This window comes from Zonotrichia albicollis, chromosome 1 (assembly GCF_047830755.1).
Source record: "Zonotrichia albicollis isolate bZonAlb1 chromosome 1, bZonAlb1.hap1, whole genome shotgun sequence".
In the NCBI taxonomy this organism is placed as follows: Eukaryota; Metazoa; Chordata; class Aves; order Passeriformes; family Passerellidae; genus Zonotrichia; species Zonotrichia albicollis.
Window position 1 is genome coordinate 120740222 of NC_133819.1, and position 17114 is coordinate 120757335.

Consider the following 17114-nt stretch of genomic DNA (forward strand, 5'->3'; position numbering starts at 1 on the left):
AGCTTGGCTGGATTGAGATGATTAGCTCTGTTCTGCTTGTAGTTGTAAGGTTGCCTCCCCATTGTTGGACAGAAGTGAGCCACTGGGGAGAGTTTAATGAGACTAATTTCAGCTGGGTTCAATCGTGCCCTTGCTTAGAATGCTTGGGATAGCAGAGTTTGTTGGGGGTGTACTTTGATGATGCTAATTTACCATCAACAAACTGAAAATGAAAAATATTAATGGATTTTTTTTTTACAAGAAAAACTGTAGAGTAACAGGTGCTGTAAATGGTTTTATGTGCAATTATATGTTTGTTGTTATCATATTGTGACAGCTTAAATAAATGAAAAATGATAATGTGGTGATAAACAGTAGATATTCAAACATCTGGATTTGCAATTTACCCTCTTAGGAAATAAAATACAAGAAAGAAAGCAAGTATTTTAAGCAAATTGTTAATAAATTAAGATCTTGTATTGCTTATTGTTCCAAACTCTGAGAGGAAAACCACAGCAGATTCTACTCTAAAAGCTACCTGAAAAATGACTATTGGACAGTATTTTTCACAATGCATTTGTGAGTGTTGATTTGCCACGTTGCCAGTTGTGAGGCGTATGACATAAAAAAAATCTAGTAAGAAACAGGTCAGAATAAAAAAGTTTTTAAAACAGATTAAAAATGTAATCATTACAATGAGGTGTGAGTCATCTGAGATAGCTGTGGCTTTACAGTTCCCTTGGTCTATTCTGAAGTTATTTTTCTATTCTATTTTTGAAAGGCATACAGATAAAACAGGGAAAAATGACTAATGAATTACTCTAGAGCAATGAAATGAATATATTAAGAAAATTTAAATACAGGGTGTGGTGGCAGCAGGGTTAGGGCTTTGCTGAAGGCTGTTCTCAGTCAGCCCAGCTGTAAATGGGGAGTTGGTAGCTTGAGATGGGAAATCTCAACCAAATGCTGGTGGCTCCACTTTTGTTTATCGGCATGGCTGCCAGTGCATCTGAAATCAGTGAGTCACCTAAGCTATTGTTCACTGCTTTGCTGCATTGCATGAGGTTAAACAATAGTGTACAGCTGAAGGAATGTGTTTTCGGCCCTGAGTTGTAGGAAAGGCAGGTGTTAATTTTGACATGAGCGATCTACTGGTTGTTTAAGCAGAGTTGTTATCCTTGCTCTTGAGAGTTGTATCCTGCAGAATGTAAAAAACAAACCCAAACCTCGAAGCTCAACATGAGGAAACATTGTTGGAGGAGAAAGTAGCTGAAATGCAAACTTCTTCCAAAGTCGTAATGATTATTTATTGTTAATAATTCATTACTCTTGAGTGTCCTACTAGGAACATTTTAGAAGGGTTACTGCTTTTCTGCTTAGTAAAAGAGAAGAGTGGCTATTTTCTTTTTGTATGCTGGTTTGATTTAAGTCTCCTGTAATGGACCTTTAGAGATCAAAGACTGGTTTCTTTTTTTCTTTTCTTTTATTTTTTTCCTATTTTTCTGTGTCTAAATAGGAATTACTGAAGCGGACTCCAAGGAAGCACAGTGACTATGCAGCCCTAATGGAAGCTCTCCAGGCCATGAAAGCTGTCTGTTCCAACATAAATGAGGCCAAGAGACAAATGGAAAAATTAGAATTTTTGGAAGAATGGCAGTCTCACGTTGAAGGATGGGAGGTACCGTCATTACCGTCATAAGATTTGTTGCTTTCTCTGTTGAGGAGAGAGTAACAGTTTTCCACAAGTGTGTGCTGCACTGTTTTTGTGATCCTTAGGTGCTGTCAAGTCCACAGTTCTGTGAGTTTACCGCATTTGAGATCTACTCTGTAAATTAAGTTTTCCATGACTGAGCAATGCTGTATGAAATAGCAGACTTCAAGGGAAGATAGTTATTTAGCATTTGTATTAACATATATCTGTGCACACAGACACATTTATAAATCCTAATTTAAATGCCGATTTTATTTTACTGCTGTCTATGCTGGCCTAGCAGCTTTTGGTCTGGTCAAAGGATATTTTGCTTATTGTTTATTATTGGTTAAGCATTGAACCTGTAAGTTTTTGTCGGCTTGTTGGTAGTCCCTTAATATTGGGTGAACTAACCTAATTTAAACACATTTAATGGAATCTCTATGAGATTTGTGGGTTTTTTTAATGATTTGCAAATGCAAGAACTTTAGTGCTTCAACCAAGTTTTGTGAAGTAACCATAGATCTGGTTCTGAGTTAGAATTTTAAGTAGTAACCAGAAGAGCCACGATTAAGTAGTTGTAGCATCAAAATCTTCCTTTTTAACTATTCTGAGCACCATAATTAGTTAATATAGAAAGACAGGTGCAGATAAGAGTGTATCTTTAAATTCCCTTGGTTGTTTTGTATTGATGTGAGTGAGCTGACTGCACTGGAATAGAAGGCAAACACAAAATTTCAATGAAAGAAATATAAAGCAAACAGTGTAACCATATTCAAAACTGACTTAAAAAACCAAAAGTACCCAGGCTTTTTAAGAGGCAGATTTTAACCTGGAAGCAATCCTTTGTTTTTTGAATACTTTGCTCAAATATGCTTCTTCTCTTCCTGAGAAAGGTACTTAAGAACTGGAGAAATAGGTTTTATCTCTTTAAGCTTTGTGGGAGGCTTGCAGACTGGGAGATGTAGCAAGAAAAATGTGTTTGTTGCATGTTAGTCTGGTACTGAAAGACCTCAGTCTATATAGTGGGAAATTTCCTTTGTAGGGTGCCTAGGGAAGGAAGGGTTGGGGATGTGCATGGGACACAGATGGGACACTGAAGCAGAGAAAGCCTCAAGACAAAGCAGTCTGAACTTTGAGAAAGTTCCCCACAAAGTCTGACAAATAACAATTAGAACACTGACTAGAATAGACAACTTTTAAGTAGATATTTGTAGTAGTAGGTAAAAAAGCAGAAATAAGAAATAGTTTGTGCATGGCTTTATTCCCTCCCTACACCTCCTGATTTTACTGTACCTGCTGTTTCTTGAACTTTGCTGTGCCTAAGAATGTGCTCTGGTTCTGCAGTACTGGATTTAGCTCTTCCCTGTCATCCAGAAGGGTTCAGCAGAAAAAGCCACTATCTGAAAGGAGATCTGGACAAAGACACCCCCTAAATACTACCCATGACACCACATAATTATTTTCTGTATGCTCCATGTGAAATCTCCTGATCTGTGGACTTTTGCAAATGTGTGGTTTGTTGTTAATTGAGTAGTGTAGGAAGATTTGGTTCATTCTAAATGTGGATTTAGTGACTAATTTTACTTCAATCAAAATTCTTCATGTTTCTTCAGTGCATTTTGTGATTTGAAATGCTTCACTTCAGGTATTTTTTCCTTGTGTAGAGGCATTTTCAAGAGCTGCTTTTCCATTTCTGGTAAATCATCTCATGCTGGAACTCAGTGCACTGTAATGTTTTGCTGCAGGATGGTCACTATGAAATACCACTAAAATTCACTGTGCATCATGAGAAGGAGTTTTAGCAAGTAGAAAAGTGATATAATTGCTGGTCCATATTCAGACACTACTTTCTGCACTTATTTGTAACCTTCTATCTGAAATAAAAGAAAATAATTTAAAGCAAATGCTATTGTATTGTTTGAAGGATTTTAAAAAAGAGAGGAATAATAGAAAGTAAATTTCTAAATGTTCAAATGGAGAGGAGCTCTAGTTAACATCACTTAACAGCTTGTCCTCTCCTCTAGACTAGGTGAAAATGTGTTTATTCTTAAAATTGGCTTGAAGTTTCTATTATCAGCAGTACCTTGTGAAGGTTAGTATAGCTCAACATTTAAATGTTTCTCATGATATGTAAACTCATGATAGAACCAATTGCAAGTTAAGTGCTCAATACTTTATGGCAAGGAAATTTGCTAAATAATCCTTATTGTCTATCACCACTTTATTCCTTCTATTATTTTTAACTTTTCAATTAAATTTTCTATTGTACTACAGTGATTAAAATTCTTCTACCTGCTTCCATTGTCTGAGTCATAGATATTTTTCAAATCCTTTTTAATGAACACACTCCAGTATAAAGTTACAGTATTATTAACTCAATGCATTATTAGTCATATCAGTTGGTTAAGAACTTACTGTTCTCAAACCTCTATCAGGGAATGCCCTTTCCTGCATTAAGTTTCTTCTGAATTCTAGGTAGAACATCTGGTAGGAAATATGGTTGCTTTTGGAAATGTGTTAATGAGCAAAGGTAACAATAAAGAAAGAATGGTAACAGTATGGAAGTAAGCATTTGAAACAGACTTATTCTCCTTGTGCTCAGAATGTATTCTCTACTCTGTAACAAAGTAATTTCCTACCAGCTTTGGTGGGTTGTTTGTTTGGTTTTTGTTTTATTTTTTCCATCTCCACTCTTCCTAGATTTCATTTTAGGGTTTCATGTACGCTTGAACTCTGAAAGAGTGCCATTGTCTTAAAATAGGATGTTTCCAGTAGGGTTATGTGGTGTTTATTGTATTTTAGCTGATTGGGTTTGATAATATATGGCAACCACAGGGTGCACAATCTGGCAAAATTGCCTTGATCTTAAGATGTGCATCTTTTTCAGACATAGTATAAGGTTAGTCCTTGAAATGGTAAGAATTCCAGGACATGTATATGAGCTGACAGTATTTGAAGGATTCCCAACAACAACTACAAAAAAAAAAAAATTCCTGAATGCAATGTTTAAGAGTGGATTTAATTAAATAAACATCTGGTTTTCTGCAGTGCTGAAAATAAAGAGGCAAACTTGCTGGAGATTTCCTTCCAGAAGGAAATGCTTAGCACATTGCTTGGCCCCAACTAGAAGGAAAGGGAAAAAAATAAAGACTATTTTTAGAATCTGATCAAAGCATGACTTGAATTCCTATACTTAAGTGTCATAAAATGAAGCTTGTGTTTATTATGATAAAAATACGAATTCATGGAAAAAAAGGAACATCTGTTTCAAGAAAGATGATTTTGAATATAATGACCTTCTCACTTAATTTCCTAAGTGGTTTAATTTATTGGCCTGAATTCAGAACTTGTGTAGGTGGCTGTCTCAGTTGCAGCTCAGGGAGTCTGTCAGTAAAATTTGCGTGGATGTTTCAGTGAGAGAAGAAAAAATTGTTGCATTTGTTGTAAGCTGGAAGCTGAACAACCCAATGTGAGTCATAGGCCACTTAGTGAGAGTAGCATGGGGTATTCTGTTCCTTTCCATTCCAGATAGTACTCGATGTGATTCCCTATCATCAAGTAATATTTTACCTGAGATACAGTCTCTATCTTTCCAGTGCTGTTATTTTTTGATATGGTCCTGGTAGCCCGCATTTCAGACCTCTCACCTGAGCTGTTTCCTTAGTTAGAATCATAGGTGACACCTGTGGTTATCAGAAAGGTTTTCAGAAGCCAGTTATTCCTAAATAGCCATCAGGCTCCAAGATTTGATGGGCTTTTAATTTCCATACCAGCTGTCCTCAAAGGGCACAGAGTATTTGTTTGGGGTGCTGCCCACAGAAGAGAGTTGCTGTACAGTCTTTAGTGACCCAGTAGGACAGATGGAGGCAAAATTAGTCCAGATTCACAGTATAAGCCTGCTTTGCAGGTTGTTTTTTCCCCCAACTGAATTATTTATGTGATTTGTTGGAAGATGATTTGAATAGATTTGTTTCTACAATACATGGCATTTTCAAATTGACAGATTACAAAATCACTGGTTTCACTGAAAATAGGCCATGATTTCTACTTGCAGGTACTTTAAATATACAGAGGCATGAATAGCATAGTAGTAGTGATTTTACACTTAGGTTGAGCAGCTCTATCATCTCCTCTTACAAGCGCTGAGTTTAAATGTCCATGAAAACTTGGAAATAGCAAATTGCTTTTAAGTTCAAGTTGCTCATATTGGAAATTCCTATGGTAGTTTCAGTGTGAATGCTTAATGAAAACACATTTGTATCAGAAAGCTTTGGTAATACTAGTTTCAAAGATGTTGTAGGTAGCGTAGCTCAGTTTTAACTGTGCAGCAGAAAGTCTCACCTGCTTCTGAGATGGGGGTGACTTCTCGTTTGTTACTGCAGCCTTGACCCTTCCCCATGAGAGGGACAGCTTGGAGCTGGATAAGAGAATTGTCCTGCTGGGCTGGATATCAGCTGTAGCTTGGTGTTCCTGGTGAGAACCCCTGGGAGGGTTAAGGTGTAGCTCCATCCTTCATGAAAGCTTGTTATGGTTGTCAGCCCTTTGAATTGCACGGTATATTTGGCAGTGCTTGTGTGTGCTCTCTGCTTCACCCTTCCTCAGGCATGTTTTTCATCTCCAAGGGATGTGGTGGAGATCAGATCAGATGTAGAAACAGCCGTGTTTCAGATAATATACCCTTCCATTTTTGTCCATTTCAGCTCCATGCCCACCTAAAGTCTAGAAACAGGCAAGTCCTAAGTATTACATAGGCAGGGAAGTGACAGGGGATTTTTCTGCACTTGGAATGTTATGGAGGACAACAAGATGTGACTTCTGGTCCTGTTTTCTTATTCCCTTGGACTTCAGCAAATAAAACAGCCCTAACAAAATTCACTGACCTGCAATCACACCAGCATGGGTTTTGATCTTGTCAGAAGGTATCTGAGAAGTGACATTGACACTGTTCAGTCTTTGGATGAAATGTCTCAGAGGGAAAAAAGTACCTCTAGAACCTTGTTTTTTTCACCTAGCAGCATATTCTACAAAGGGACCAAAACTAGGAGGATTACAAAGGATAATAATGTGGGACAGATGTCCCTCACTGCCACACTGTTGTGTTAAACTTGAATAATGAATGAGGTGATTGTAAATAAGTCAGGTAGTCTGAATTATATATACTTAAAATATGTATTAAATGTGTTATTTTATGACAAGATGCTGGCGCAGTAGCAGATCTTGTTAGGACTGTTGGGAAAAGGCTGTGTTTTTCTATGCTGAAAATGAAATTCTTCAATAAGAAAGGACAAAATTTTTTATAAAATCCTTTCTATGAAAAGAATTCCATCCTTTTTTAGAAAGCTGAAACTTCTTGTACAATTCTGAAGCCTTAAGCTGATATTTTTTGGCTTCCTTACAAAAAGCTACTATTTTTCTGCCAAGTTGAAGTTTTGTGTAAAAAACAAACCGAGACCCTTTAGAAAGTATCCAACCTTTTAAAATGCAAATTGTTAGTAAGTACTATTCCAGCAAATTTGAAACACAGAATAAGATATTGTTTACTCTTTAATACACAAAAGCAATGAAATGGAATGGAAAAAAGTGACCTGTTTTTCTGTAATTATAGTCAACAAGCATTACACACAGCCCTAATTTATGCCTAATTTATATCACTAAGTGTGCTTTTAAAATGTTTCAGTGTTTGATTTTGAATAAAACTGTAAAATTAGCATGCTGTTACTGATGCTGTCTTAAGAAGGGAAATGTGCTGTAGTGGCTATAGGTGCCATTCATCTTTGGCTTGTTTGCTCACTTGATCCTGGATGGAAGCTGTAGTGGTTAGTTAGTACAGACCCTGCAGTGGCTTTGCTTGGAGACCTGGATTGTGTTCCAGTGTGATGGTTGTGCAATCTCACTTATCTCTGTAAACAGACTGCATTCTCCTTAGGACAGCCTGAGCTATTGCTCAATATTCACAGCTGTGACATACAAAGGATGGACAGAAGGATGAAGAACTGTGAGATCAGAATGTGTGTTTGCTTCTTGGTTCTTAATTGAATCCATTTTTCTTTGGACTACTGTGGTTAGATCAAGAAGGGGAAGTAACTGCAGTTATCACATGCCTAAACCATTCAGAACATGTGTAGATGATGAGAGCCCTGGTTTTTCAGGGTTTACAAGAAGGCTTTGACTCCCTCAAGTCAGGAAACTTCAAACCCTGGGTGTGTGCTTGTTGCAGCCAGCACAATAGACAATAAAATTATCAATAGGCTTGCATGTCTGGATGGGCATGCACTTGGACAGCAGCTCTGCCCCACAGGAGCATGATTTTTCAGACTAGCAAAGTGCACCTCAGAGTTCAAGGTAGGCTTCCTTGAGAAGTAAATTTCTCTTTACAAGGCATACAAGTACCATGAATTTTTTACATATTGTTTTTGGAAAATATTTTCCTTTGTTAAGGTTGCCTCTCTTTCATTAAATTTTACGAAAATGCCTGACAGCCTTTTTACATGAATGATCTGTCTTGAAGCAAAAATGAGGCATTGGAAGTTTAATCCTAAATATCTAAACCTTACCAAAATTCTGATGTCTTTGGAGTACGTTAGGAGGAAATGTACTAGACTGTCCTAGCTGCACATGCCACTCTTAGCTTTGCCCAAGTTTTATATCTTGTTGGGTTTTAATTTTTGCTTCTGTGCTTAGCCTAATCTAGGGTAGAAGTATCTACCCTTAGTCATGTTCAAGCCCCAGGTTGCTTCAGCTTCCAATTACATCTTGGCATAGATTATGTCTTGTAAAGCCCCATTTTCACACATTTCTGAATCAAGTTACTGAGGATAGGAGTTATTAGATAGAGTTGGCCTGATTTTCAGGAGAGGTCTTTGCACAAAAGTAATATAATTTGGAAACTTTTTGTGATTAAACTGTCTATTCACAAAGCTAGTATTAAGCATCATTACAGATGATTGCATAATTACAATGCAATAAATTACCATGACTTGTTCTTTACAGATAATTGTTATACTTGTGAGTTTGTATAAGAAACTTTTCCTTAGTTGATGCAAAGTACTTCAGTTCTTACTAAAAGAATCTTCTCTTTCCACTCAATTTTAGGGGTCCAACATCACAGACACATGTACAGAAATGCTGCGAAGTGGACTACTACTGAAAATTTCAGCAGGAAATATCCAAGAGAGGATATTTTTTCTTTTTGATAATCTTCTGGTCTACTGCAAAAAAAAGCACAGGTAAATGATTACTTTCAAAAATAATGTGTTTTTCTCACAGTAAAGCTAATCCTGAATATGGTGTTCCATAAGAACCACAGCATAAAAGTTAACATTTTTAGAAGAAACTTACCAACCAAAGAGAATTATATAATTCAAGCAATTTGAAAAAAAATTTTATGGGTGCAGGATCTTAGTAGTGAAGTGTGGGGCAAAAGAATCTGTTTTGACAGCCTTCCACAGCAGGTTATATGTGATGGCCTCACTCTCTTCTAGGAAGTGTAAACAGTCTGAATTTTTAGTTCAAACAAATTAGTATTCTAGCTTGTGCAATAAAATAAGTCTCTAAATATACAAGAATTTCATGCCTTATATTTGTAATCAGAGAAAACAACCAGAAAGCTGCTGCTTGCTGCATTCCAAAGAGCAATTCCTTAGTTCAGCAGCAAGCTTCTGTAGATAATGTTGTGAGAAATAAGGGTTCTCCTGTGTACAAATATCCCTCTTGATGCTCACATTTGTCTCTTTAATCCAGGAGTTGTTTTAGAGTAGCCACTAAATACATATCCCTGGATAGATATTCGATAGATTCCTGGATACATGACACATCTTCTTTTAAAATTTTCTGCTATTTATTGTTGTCCAGCAATTCCAAATAAGTTGCTGGTTACATAGTATCTTTTCAGTTGTCCTCCACTAAGTTGCATATTTTTGTAGCCATATTCTCATTTATGGTGTAATAGAGTTACTCATAAGACAGTAATAAAGTAATAATTGAGAGGCAGGTAATTTTCTGAAAATAAGTACCTCTTTGGAGTGGATGAAGGTCAAAATTCAGGAGATCCTTAATTCTTAGGAACTGACCTTTGTTTGATATACAGTATTAATAATTGTAGGCAAAAATGGATGGACAGTAATCCCTGGCTTATCTGAGGTCTCAAAAGATGTCTAGAACTGGGGCTCTCCAAAGGCATTGGCTTCACTGGGAACAGTTACAGCAATGCAAGGTGCTTTGGAACATATTGCAGTGAAACTGCCACAAACTTCAGCACTCCTTAATTACAATTCTCTGTTAACTCTTACATTAGGAAGAAAAGATGTTGCCTTCTTTCTTCCCTACATAAATCCCACTTACAATGCTGATGTGTGTAGGTTGAGATTTCTATCCAAAGATGTCCTCATTTGATTTTTTTCAGTCACATTACCCCCTTGCTTAATTTGTAGACTAACAGGGGCACCACAACAGCTAGGAGGAAAGGCCCTCCTTTTTTTTGTCTTGGTTGGCAGAAAACAGCATGTAGGTACCCAAGAGTTGGAGCAGAGCTTTTACAGAGTGAGACTTTCTCGATGAGCTGTCATTAAGGCAGGAGTTTGCAGCTGGCTCGTACCAGCTATAGCATCTTTGCATTCCCATCAGCAGCATCCCATTCAGCAGTGATTTCCACAGTCCAATTACACAGGTATTAAGGTGTTGTGATCCTTACAGTGGTTTCCAAAGGCTGCATGTACAGGTAGCAGGGCAGAAACATAGAACAAGGGAGCGAATGACAATTCTCTTCTGCTCTTTCTTTTTTCAGGAGATTGAAGAACAGCAAAGCATCTACAGATGGTCACCGTTACCTTTTCCGGGGCAGAATAAACACGGAAGTGATGGAAGTGGAGAACGTAGATGATGGAACAGGTGAGTAAATTTGTGTGGGTAGATGATGGAACAGGTGAGTAAATTTGTGTGGGTAGATGGTGGAACAGGTGAGTAAATTTGTGTGGCTCATTTCCAGAGCTGTCTTTTGAGGTGATGAAATCAAATGCAGCTCCATAATTTCTTTGAGAACAGAGAATGCTCCTTGTATTTAGAAGGAAAGTGGAAGATGCTGCTTTAAAAGCACTATTTATTAATATCAAAATTCTGCTTCTTGTGACACATCATTGCTTTCACCTATTATTAGCTGGGCAGCCATAGATGAGTATTTTATGCTTACATGAACAGAGTAATAAAATAAGGTGACATTTATTGCTCAACTGAAATTACATACTTAACCTCACTTTACAACATTCCTGCACTCTTAAAGAACTTAGGTACATTGTATGTTTATAGCAGCAATTGGAAAACCTACCTCTACTGGGATGAAACACTATAAATACTTAAATTATAACATAAGGAAGGTTTTTAAAAAATGTCTTTAGGGGTATAAGCCATAAGATTACTTGAAATTTTCACGATATGCATCAGTAAACTGAAAACCCAAAGTATTCTTAGACACACCAATTTTTGTTTTAGAAACTGGAGTTTAACCTTTGAGCTTAACGATATTTAAATTTTTGCAATTAAATATTTTGGGCTTTTTTAATGTAAAGCGAAAAAAAAAAAGTGGTATGTGAAACTTGTAGTGGCATAGCAAATATGTAACTCTGGACAGAATTTCTGTGAGTTATATATTGCTTTTCCTGATATTTTAAAATAGTGTTAGATTTGTCCTCTACTACGGATTCTAAGCATTTCTTAATGTAATTTTGTTCTCAAACTGAGCATTAATAACAATTAATTTAGTTCTAAGTAAGCTTTATAGGAATTGAATATTTCTTTAAAATTAAGTTTTTCTTCTGTTTTGAGTTTCTTGTGCTCAAAATAATTTGCTCACTTCTTTTTTTCTAAAGTAGACAGTAGAGCTGACTTGGAGAAAAAATGGACTATTGTTCTTGTTGCAACAAAATAGTTTATTGGAAGACTGTTGTCTTTTTGCTCCATCTCTTATTTTAAACTCTTCCAACCTTTTTTCATGTGTTGTGTTTGTATTTTATCTTATTTTGTAATTTTATTTTTGTCCTTTGGATTTGTGTTTTGATGAGTTTGCTTCTGTCTTTTGTCATTCTCATTAAATTTTATAAAGAAATTACATTAATAAATGCTTGGAATTCATGACTGAAGTGTCTAGAGCTGAAATTTTACCAGTGCCAGAATAATTACTGTAGTGCTGCAACATGGGATGTCTGCTACTAATCCCAGGATTGTTTGGCTTTTCTGAGAGCATTATTTTTCATTGTTCAAGAAGACCAGAGCATTTTGTGCAGTACTGGTGCCTATCCCATTATATTTTATAGTGTATTAATGTCTAAAAGTAGAACTGGTAATTCCATTCTTTTCTCTACTGAAGTTTTGTCTTACCATTTGTACAATTTGTTAAGTATTCAGAATTCACATCTTGTTCCCCAAAGCTCTTGCAATGCTTCTTGACTTGGTTCCATGACAATGTTACCACTGAACCATTTAAGCTATTCATGAAAATGGTGAAAATGCTGAACATAAGGTAGAGCACTGTGGTGTCACACTTGATTCATTGTCTTTGCTTACCAGACATTTTTTGTAAGAACTCCTTGACATCTGTTTTGGGTTATGTCCTTCACCAGGCCCACTGATTTAGTTAGTGATTTCAAGCTATCTATGGGTACACTGCAGTGAATTTCTTCATGCCTCTTTGAGCTGAATATATTTCATTCAATATTCTTTGCCCTGCTATTCCCCTTTTCCAGCCTGTATCACTGCCCAACGTTTAGCTTTTTTTGTATAAAATCTCAGGTTTTGTTTATGCAAAAAAAAGAGCTGATTATTTCAGTCTTTCCTGTCATGTACTGTTTGACTTCCTTTCATTTATTTTCTTTCATCTTCCTAAATGTGCTTTAGAAATAAAAGACAATTTCCCTGTTTGCATCATGTCACTTTCTAAGACAGCATCTTTTTGCTTCTAAATGTTAACATTACTGTGTCCAGATGATTGTACCCACCATCTTCTTCCTGATGAATATTCCAAGAATTCTCTAACTATTCATCTTTAACTGACTCCTCCCCACATATTGTTATGGATTTAGTGTTGGCTTTAGGAAATGTTTCTTTGATCCTCTATCTGTCCTACCTTTCTTCATTTACTTGTTCTAGCTATTCAGTCTTTGATCTTTTTCACACTGTTCATTTTTCTTCCTGCCTGTTTGTTTTCTTCCTCAATGAATCTTCAATTATAATGTGGCTAAGCACAAATAGTCTTCCTCTATGCAGACACCAGTTGTCTAATTTCCTTCAGCCCCAGGAAATTTGGCTACTGTCCCCATTTCTTATAGCCTTGTACCCAGTCCTGGAGGGGTCATGCTTCCTTCCCCCTTGCTCCCCTGAGCCATATCAGTTCTTTTCATTTTTATATGCATATTATTTCCAGACTCCATAATCCTTTCCACACTTCTGTGACATCATTAATGGTTTGATTAGTCTGATTTCTAACTTAAAAGAGTTGGTGGATGCTCAGTCCCTGGAAGCATTTGAAGTCAGGTTGAATGAAGTTCGGAGCAACCTGATCTAGCTGAAAATGTCCCTGCTCATTGCAGGGTATTTCCTAGGGCCCTTCCAACCCAAACTATGCTATGATTCTTTTTACCTGTATTTTTTCCTTATCACCACATTTTCTGCTTTTTCCATTTCAGTTTATTCAATATCCTCAAATTTATTCATCCTTTTCATTTCTGCAGTTTCATGCCTCCTTTCTGTGGTTCTTTGAAATTTCTGTGTTAATTCCCTGGCCTGTGACATCTTTCTGCCTTTTTCTTGTCACCCTGGTTTTTTTTATTAAACTCTACCTGCTCTTTTCCTTCCTTGTGAGACTTCTGTGTTCCCTTTCTTCACACAGATATTTTTTCTTTCACTAAGATCTTGATGTCCTTCTTTAACCTTTGTCTGTCCTGCTTTCTTTGCTGTTCTCATTTGTTCCACCCAGATGTCTTGTTTCTCATCCTTTGTAGTCATCCATGTTTGAGCTGTAGCCCAGTACTATTCTGCTGTTTTCTTTTTGTCTCATTGTGTTCCCAAGAGGAGTGATATGGCTGTCCTAGTGTCACTCACAATAGCTTTGTATGTGCTTTTTTTGGTATTGTATTATTTTATTCTCTTTAATAATCTATTACCTATCAATTTCTGTAATTCCTGATTTAGAGTGGAAGCTCTGGGTGCAGAGTGCTTATATTTTCATATCTGTGCAGGACTCTTTGCAATGCACTCCAGATGGATTTCTTTAAAGACATCAAAGACCATTGAGTCTGGATGGTACTTCCACACTTACATACTGCAGATTTTGGGATCCCCTGCTCACTTAAAGCAAGGAACCGTGGAGCTCCAGGGAACAGGGCATCTGAGAGTGTTTGCTTCCAGCACTGATAGATGTAGGAATGTAATCTTTGTTGTTTGTGAGTAGAAGCATAGAAATAGCAAAACAGATTCCCAGTGTGGTTTATTATCATGCTAATGACATGCCTACAGAAATTAACAAAGCTTTTTCTGAAAAGCAATTTTTCTTTGATGAAATTAGGCCTTGGCTGAGCAGTACAGTTTGTATCAGCTTTCTTTTTTTGTTTCAGCACCACGAAGCACTCACTGTTTTTTCTTGATTGCGCTGATTAAAGTGGAATGCATATTATTTATCAGGGCCAACTATTTATGATCTTAAAATAATGTGGCTACACAATCACTTGCAAGTATTAGAAATGTGGTTTTATAGTAATCATATTCTTTTTTCTGTACCAGTTTCTGAAATTCACTTTTGAGAGAAAAATACATTTCTAAAGGCATTCATCAGCCATTAAATGAATGGTACTTAGTTTATGAAGAAAAGCACTTGAGACTTAGGAAATACTAGATTTATGTTTACTGCTAATATAGTAGTTCTTTCCTCTCTAGTTTTGAGCTGAGGCGTGATATAGAAAAAATATGACATGATAAAAGTAGCTGGAAACTGCATCAAAAAGTACACATGGAGAGTGGCAGTTGATATTGTGCAGAAATTATTTCCTTGGCATTTCTAAGCATTGATGCTCCTAAGAACCTCTAAGAAATGTAAAAGTAGTTCAGTACAGAGAATTGTGTTTGTTTTTTTAGGGAAGAAGAGAATTCTTTTGTATACGGCTACAACAAATTGCTTCTTATTCATCACTCAAAAATATGAGTCTTGAATTTTGAACAATATATTGCAGTTCAAATTACAAGCTGTAATGTATTACCAAGTCACATTAAAAGATGATGTCATCTTTCATCACATTTCCTAGGGAAGTTGTAAGTTTAATGATTTGTTGATCCTGCTCATTCAGACTTTGCATGGAGCAAACAGCATGGAGCAAACGTGCTCTTCTTCCTTCTGTAATCATTCTGTCAGGTTTTGAAATTCTTTGTTTAGCCTGGCTGCCAGCTGTGATTGCATTGATGTGAGGAGTGTGCAGATGTGCAGAGCAGCTGGCCAGGCAGGACATGCAGACCTCCTGGCTGGCCAGCAGCTCTTGACCAGATTTTGCCCAATGGCCAGGTCAGAGAAGGTAGGAGTTTATATGGGATGACAGTGTAATGCTGAACTGCTCTTGACTAGGGACATGGGTGTATTGGGGAGAACAAATTGCTCATGGGAGCCTTGGAGGATTGTAGGAATTGTTCCCCTTCATGGGGAGTGTGAAGAGCAAGGGAGAAAGCAGATGTGTTGCAGTTGGAGATGGGCTGAATTCCAAGTGGGCATCACAGCAGGGTGGTACTATAGCCAAGCTGGGCAACTGCTACATGTTTTTCTCCCCCTGAGCTCTGTGCCCTCTTGTATGCATTAGGCAGTCATGATCCCTGGCTTGGTGATTGGGCCTTTTTCAGAATTCTGGGAGTTTGTGGTGGAATGAGGTGAGTGTGGCCAAACAGCCAGGGTGCTCCTCGCCCTGCAGTTACAAATCCTCAGAGGCCAAGGAAGCTGCATATTTAAAAAGTCATCTCTATATTGAGAGATTCAAGTGTCTGGGCACACCATTTTCTTTTCTGAATTAAGCTACTAAGGTGACACCAACTTTTTGTCCAAAGTGGGGCAATCTGAATCCATTTGTAAGTTTGAGCCTTCATTTTTGATTTTTTTTTGGCCACAATTTTAACTGCTATGGTTCAGTGAACCAGTAATCATTTTCCTACACAACATGTCTTGTGCTGATAACATACAGTAACAAAGACCGCAGGGAAATTATGACCCGGTATTTTTATATGTATTCACCTCTAACTTAATAAATAAACAAAGGAACCTTAACTTCCTCCAGTAGTGCTTCTGCCTCTGATCCCCAAGGGTCTGCAGTCTGTCAGTCGAGAGTTTATTTCTTGTTCTTGACTTTTGGGTCTGATTTTCTAAGACTGCATGAATAGTATGATGGGTAGTTTTCAGGAAACAATGTTTTTAAAAGAACAAAGGATACTACGCGTAGGCTATGCAAATGAAAATATGATAAATGAGTGGCATAAACATGATGTTGAAAAAACAACTTCATTTTTTCCCCTGTCATAGACTTGCTTAAACTTTTTTACGTGCTTTGAGTACTAGAAAGTTTTGTTGGTTTAGAAATTAGCCGTCAGTCTCATGATTTTCTAGTAGTTCCTGACATTTCCCAGCCCAGTACACAAAGCTTGGCTGCTTTCCATCTAATTAAAATGCAAAGTTATTGAAAGGATACTAGCATGTCTGCTGAGATTTATGATAAATCTTAGCAAGCATTTCAGCAAGGGTTTCAGTTTCAGAAAATCTCATCTCATCATAAAAAATAGGGCTGAAAAAGTATTTACTAAATGAAAAGCTGTGTGGTTATTGCACTAGTTCAGGGTTGGCCTTAGGACTTTTTTGCCACTTAATGAAAGTTTGTGGTGAGAAAATATTGACCTTTGATTTTTCTTAGTGTTTTGTATTGTAGTTGCTAGCTCTAGTTTTGTATTCTGTGTTTTATGAAAAAAGATTATTTCTTATCATAAGGCATTTATCCCTCACAGTTTTTTCCCTGAGAAATTCATGTAATCCTAGTGAAGGACAGTTAGGGGATTAGTTTTGGAATTTCTGAATGAGATTTATGGACTAGCATGGTAAAATAAATTGCTATAGAGGTAAATATAGAGTAATAAATAGTAAATAATTTGATTTCTGTAGCATAAATATTTTTACATATTACATGTCAGGAGTTCTAGTTATCTAAGAGCATCAGCAACCCTTACCTCTCATAATGTGCCCATCAAACATAAGCCTGTTAGGAACATATTTCAGGAATTATGCATTTGGTTTTTAGATCAGAACACCTTTATTATATTCCAGTTTGTTTAAACTAGTAAAGGTAGATACTTGCTTATTCAGGTAACCAGTAAAGATACTCCAAATGTCTGTGCTTTGATAATTTGTGAAATTGAAATTGTATTTCCATATTTAGTC

The 17114-nt window shown here is 36.8% G+C and overlaps 1 protein-coding gene across 1 annotated transcript in view; it reads left to right on the plus strand.

The window, feature by feature from the left end:
• The window catches only part of PREX2 (phosphatidylinositol-3,4,5-trisphosphate dependent Rac exchange factor 2), a 171377-nt gene that overhangs the window by 49506 nt on the left and 104757 nt on the right, over positions 1 to 17114 (plus strand). The window contains exons 7-9 of the mRNA XM_005479357.4: positions 1496 to 1657; positions 8765 to 8898; positions 10455 to 10558. Coding sequence (XP_005479414.1) covers positions 1496 to 1657; positions 8765 to 8898; positions 10455 to 10558 — 400 coding nt within the window. The remainder of the gene's footprint in view (positions 1 to 1495; positions 1658 to 8764; positions 8899 to 10454; positions 10559 to 17114) is intronic.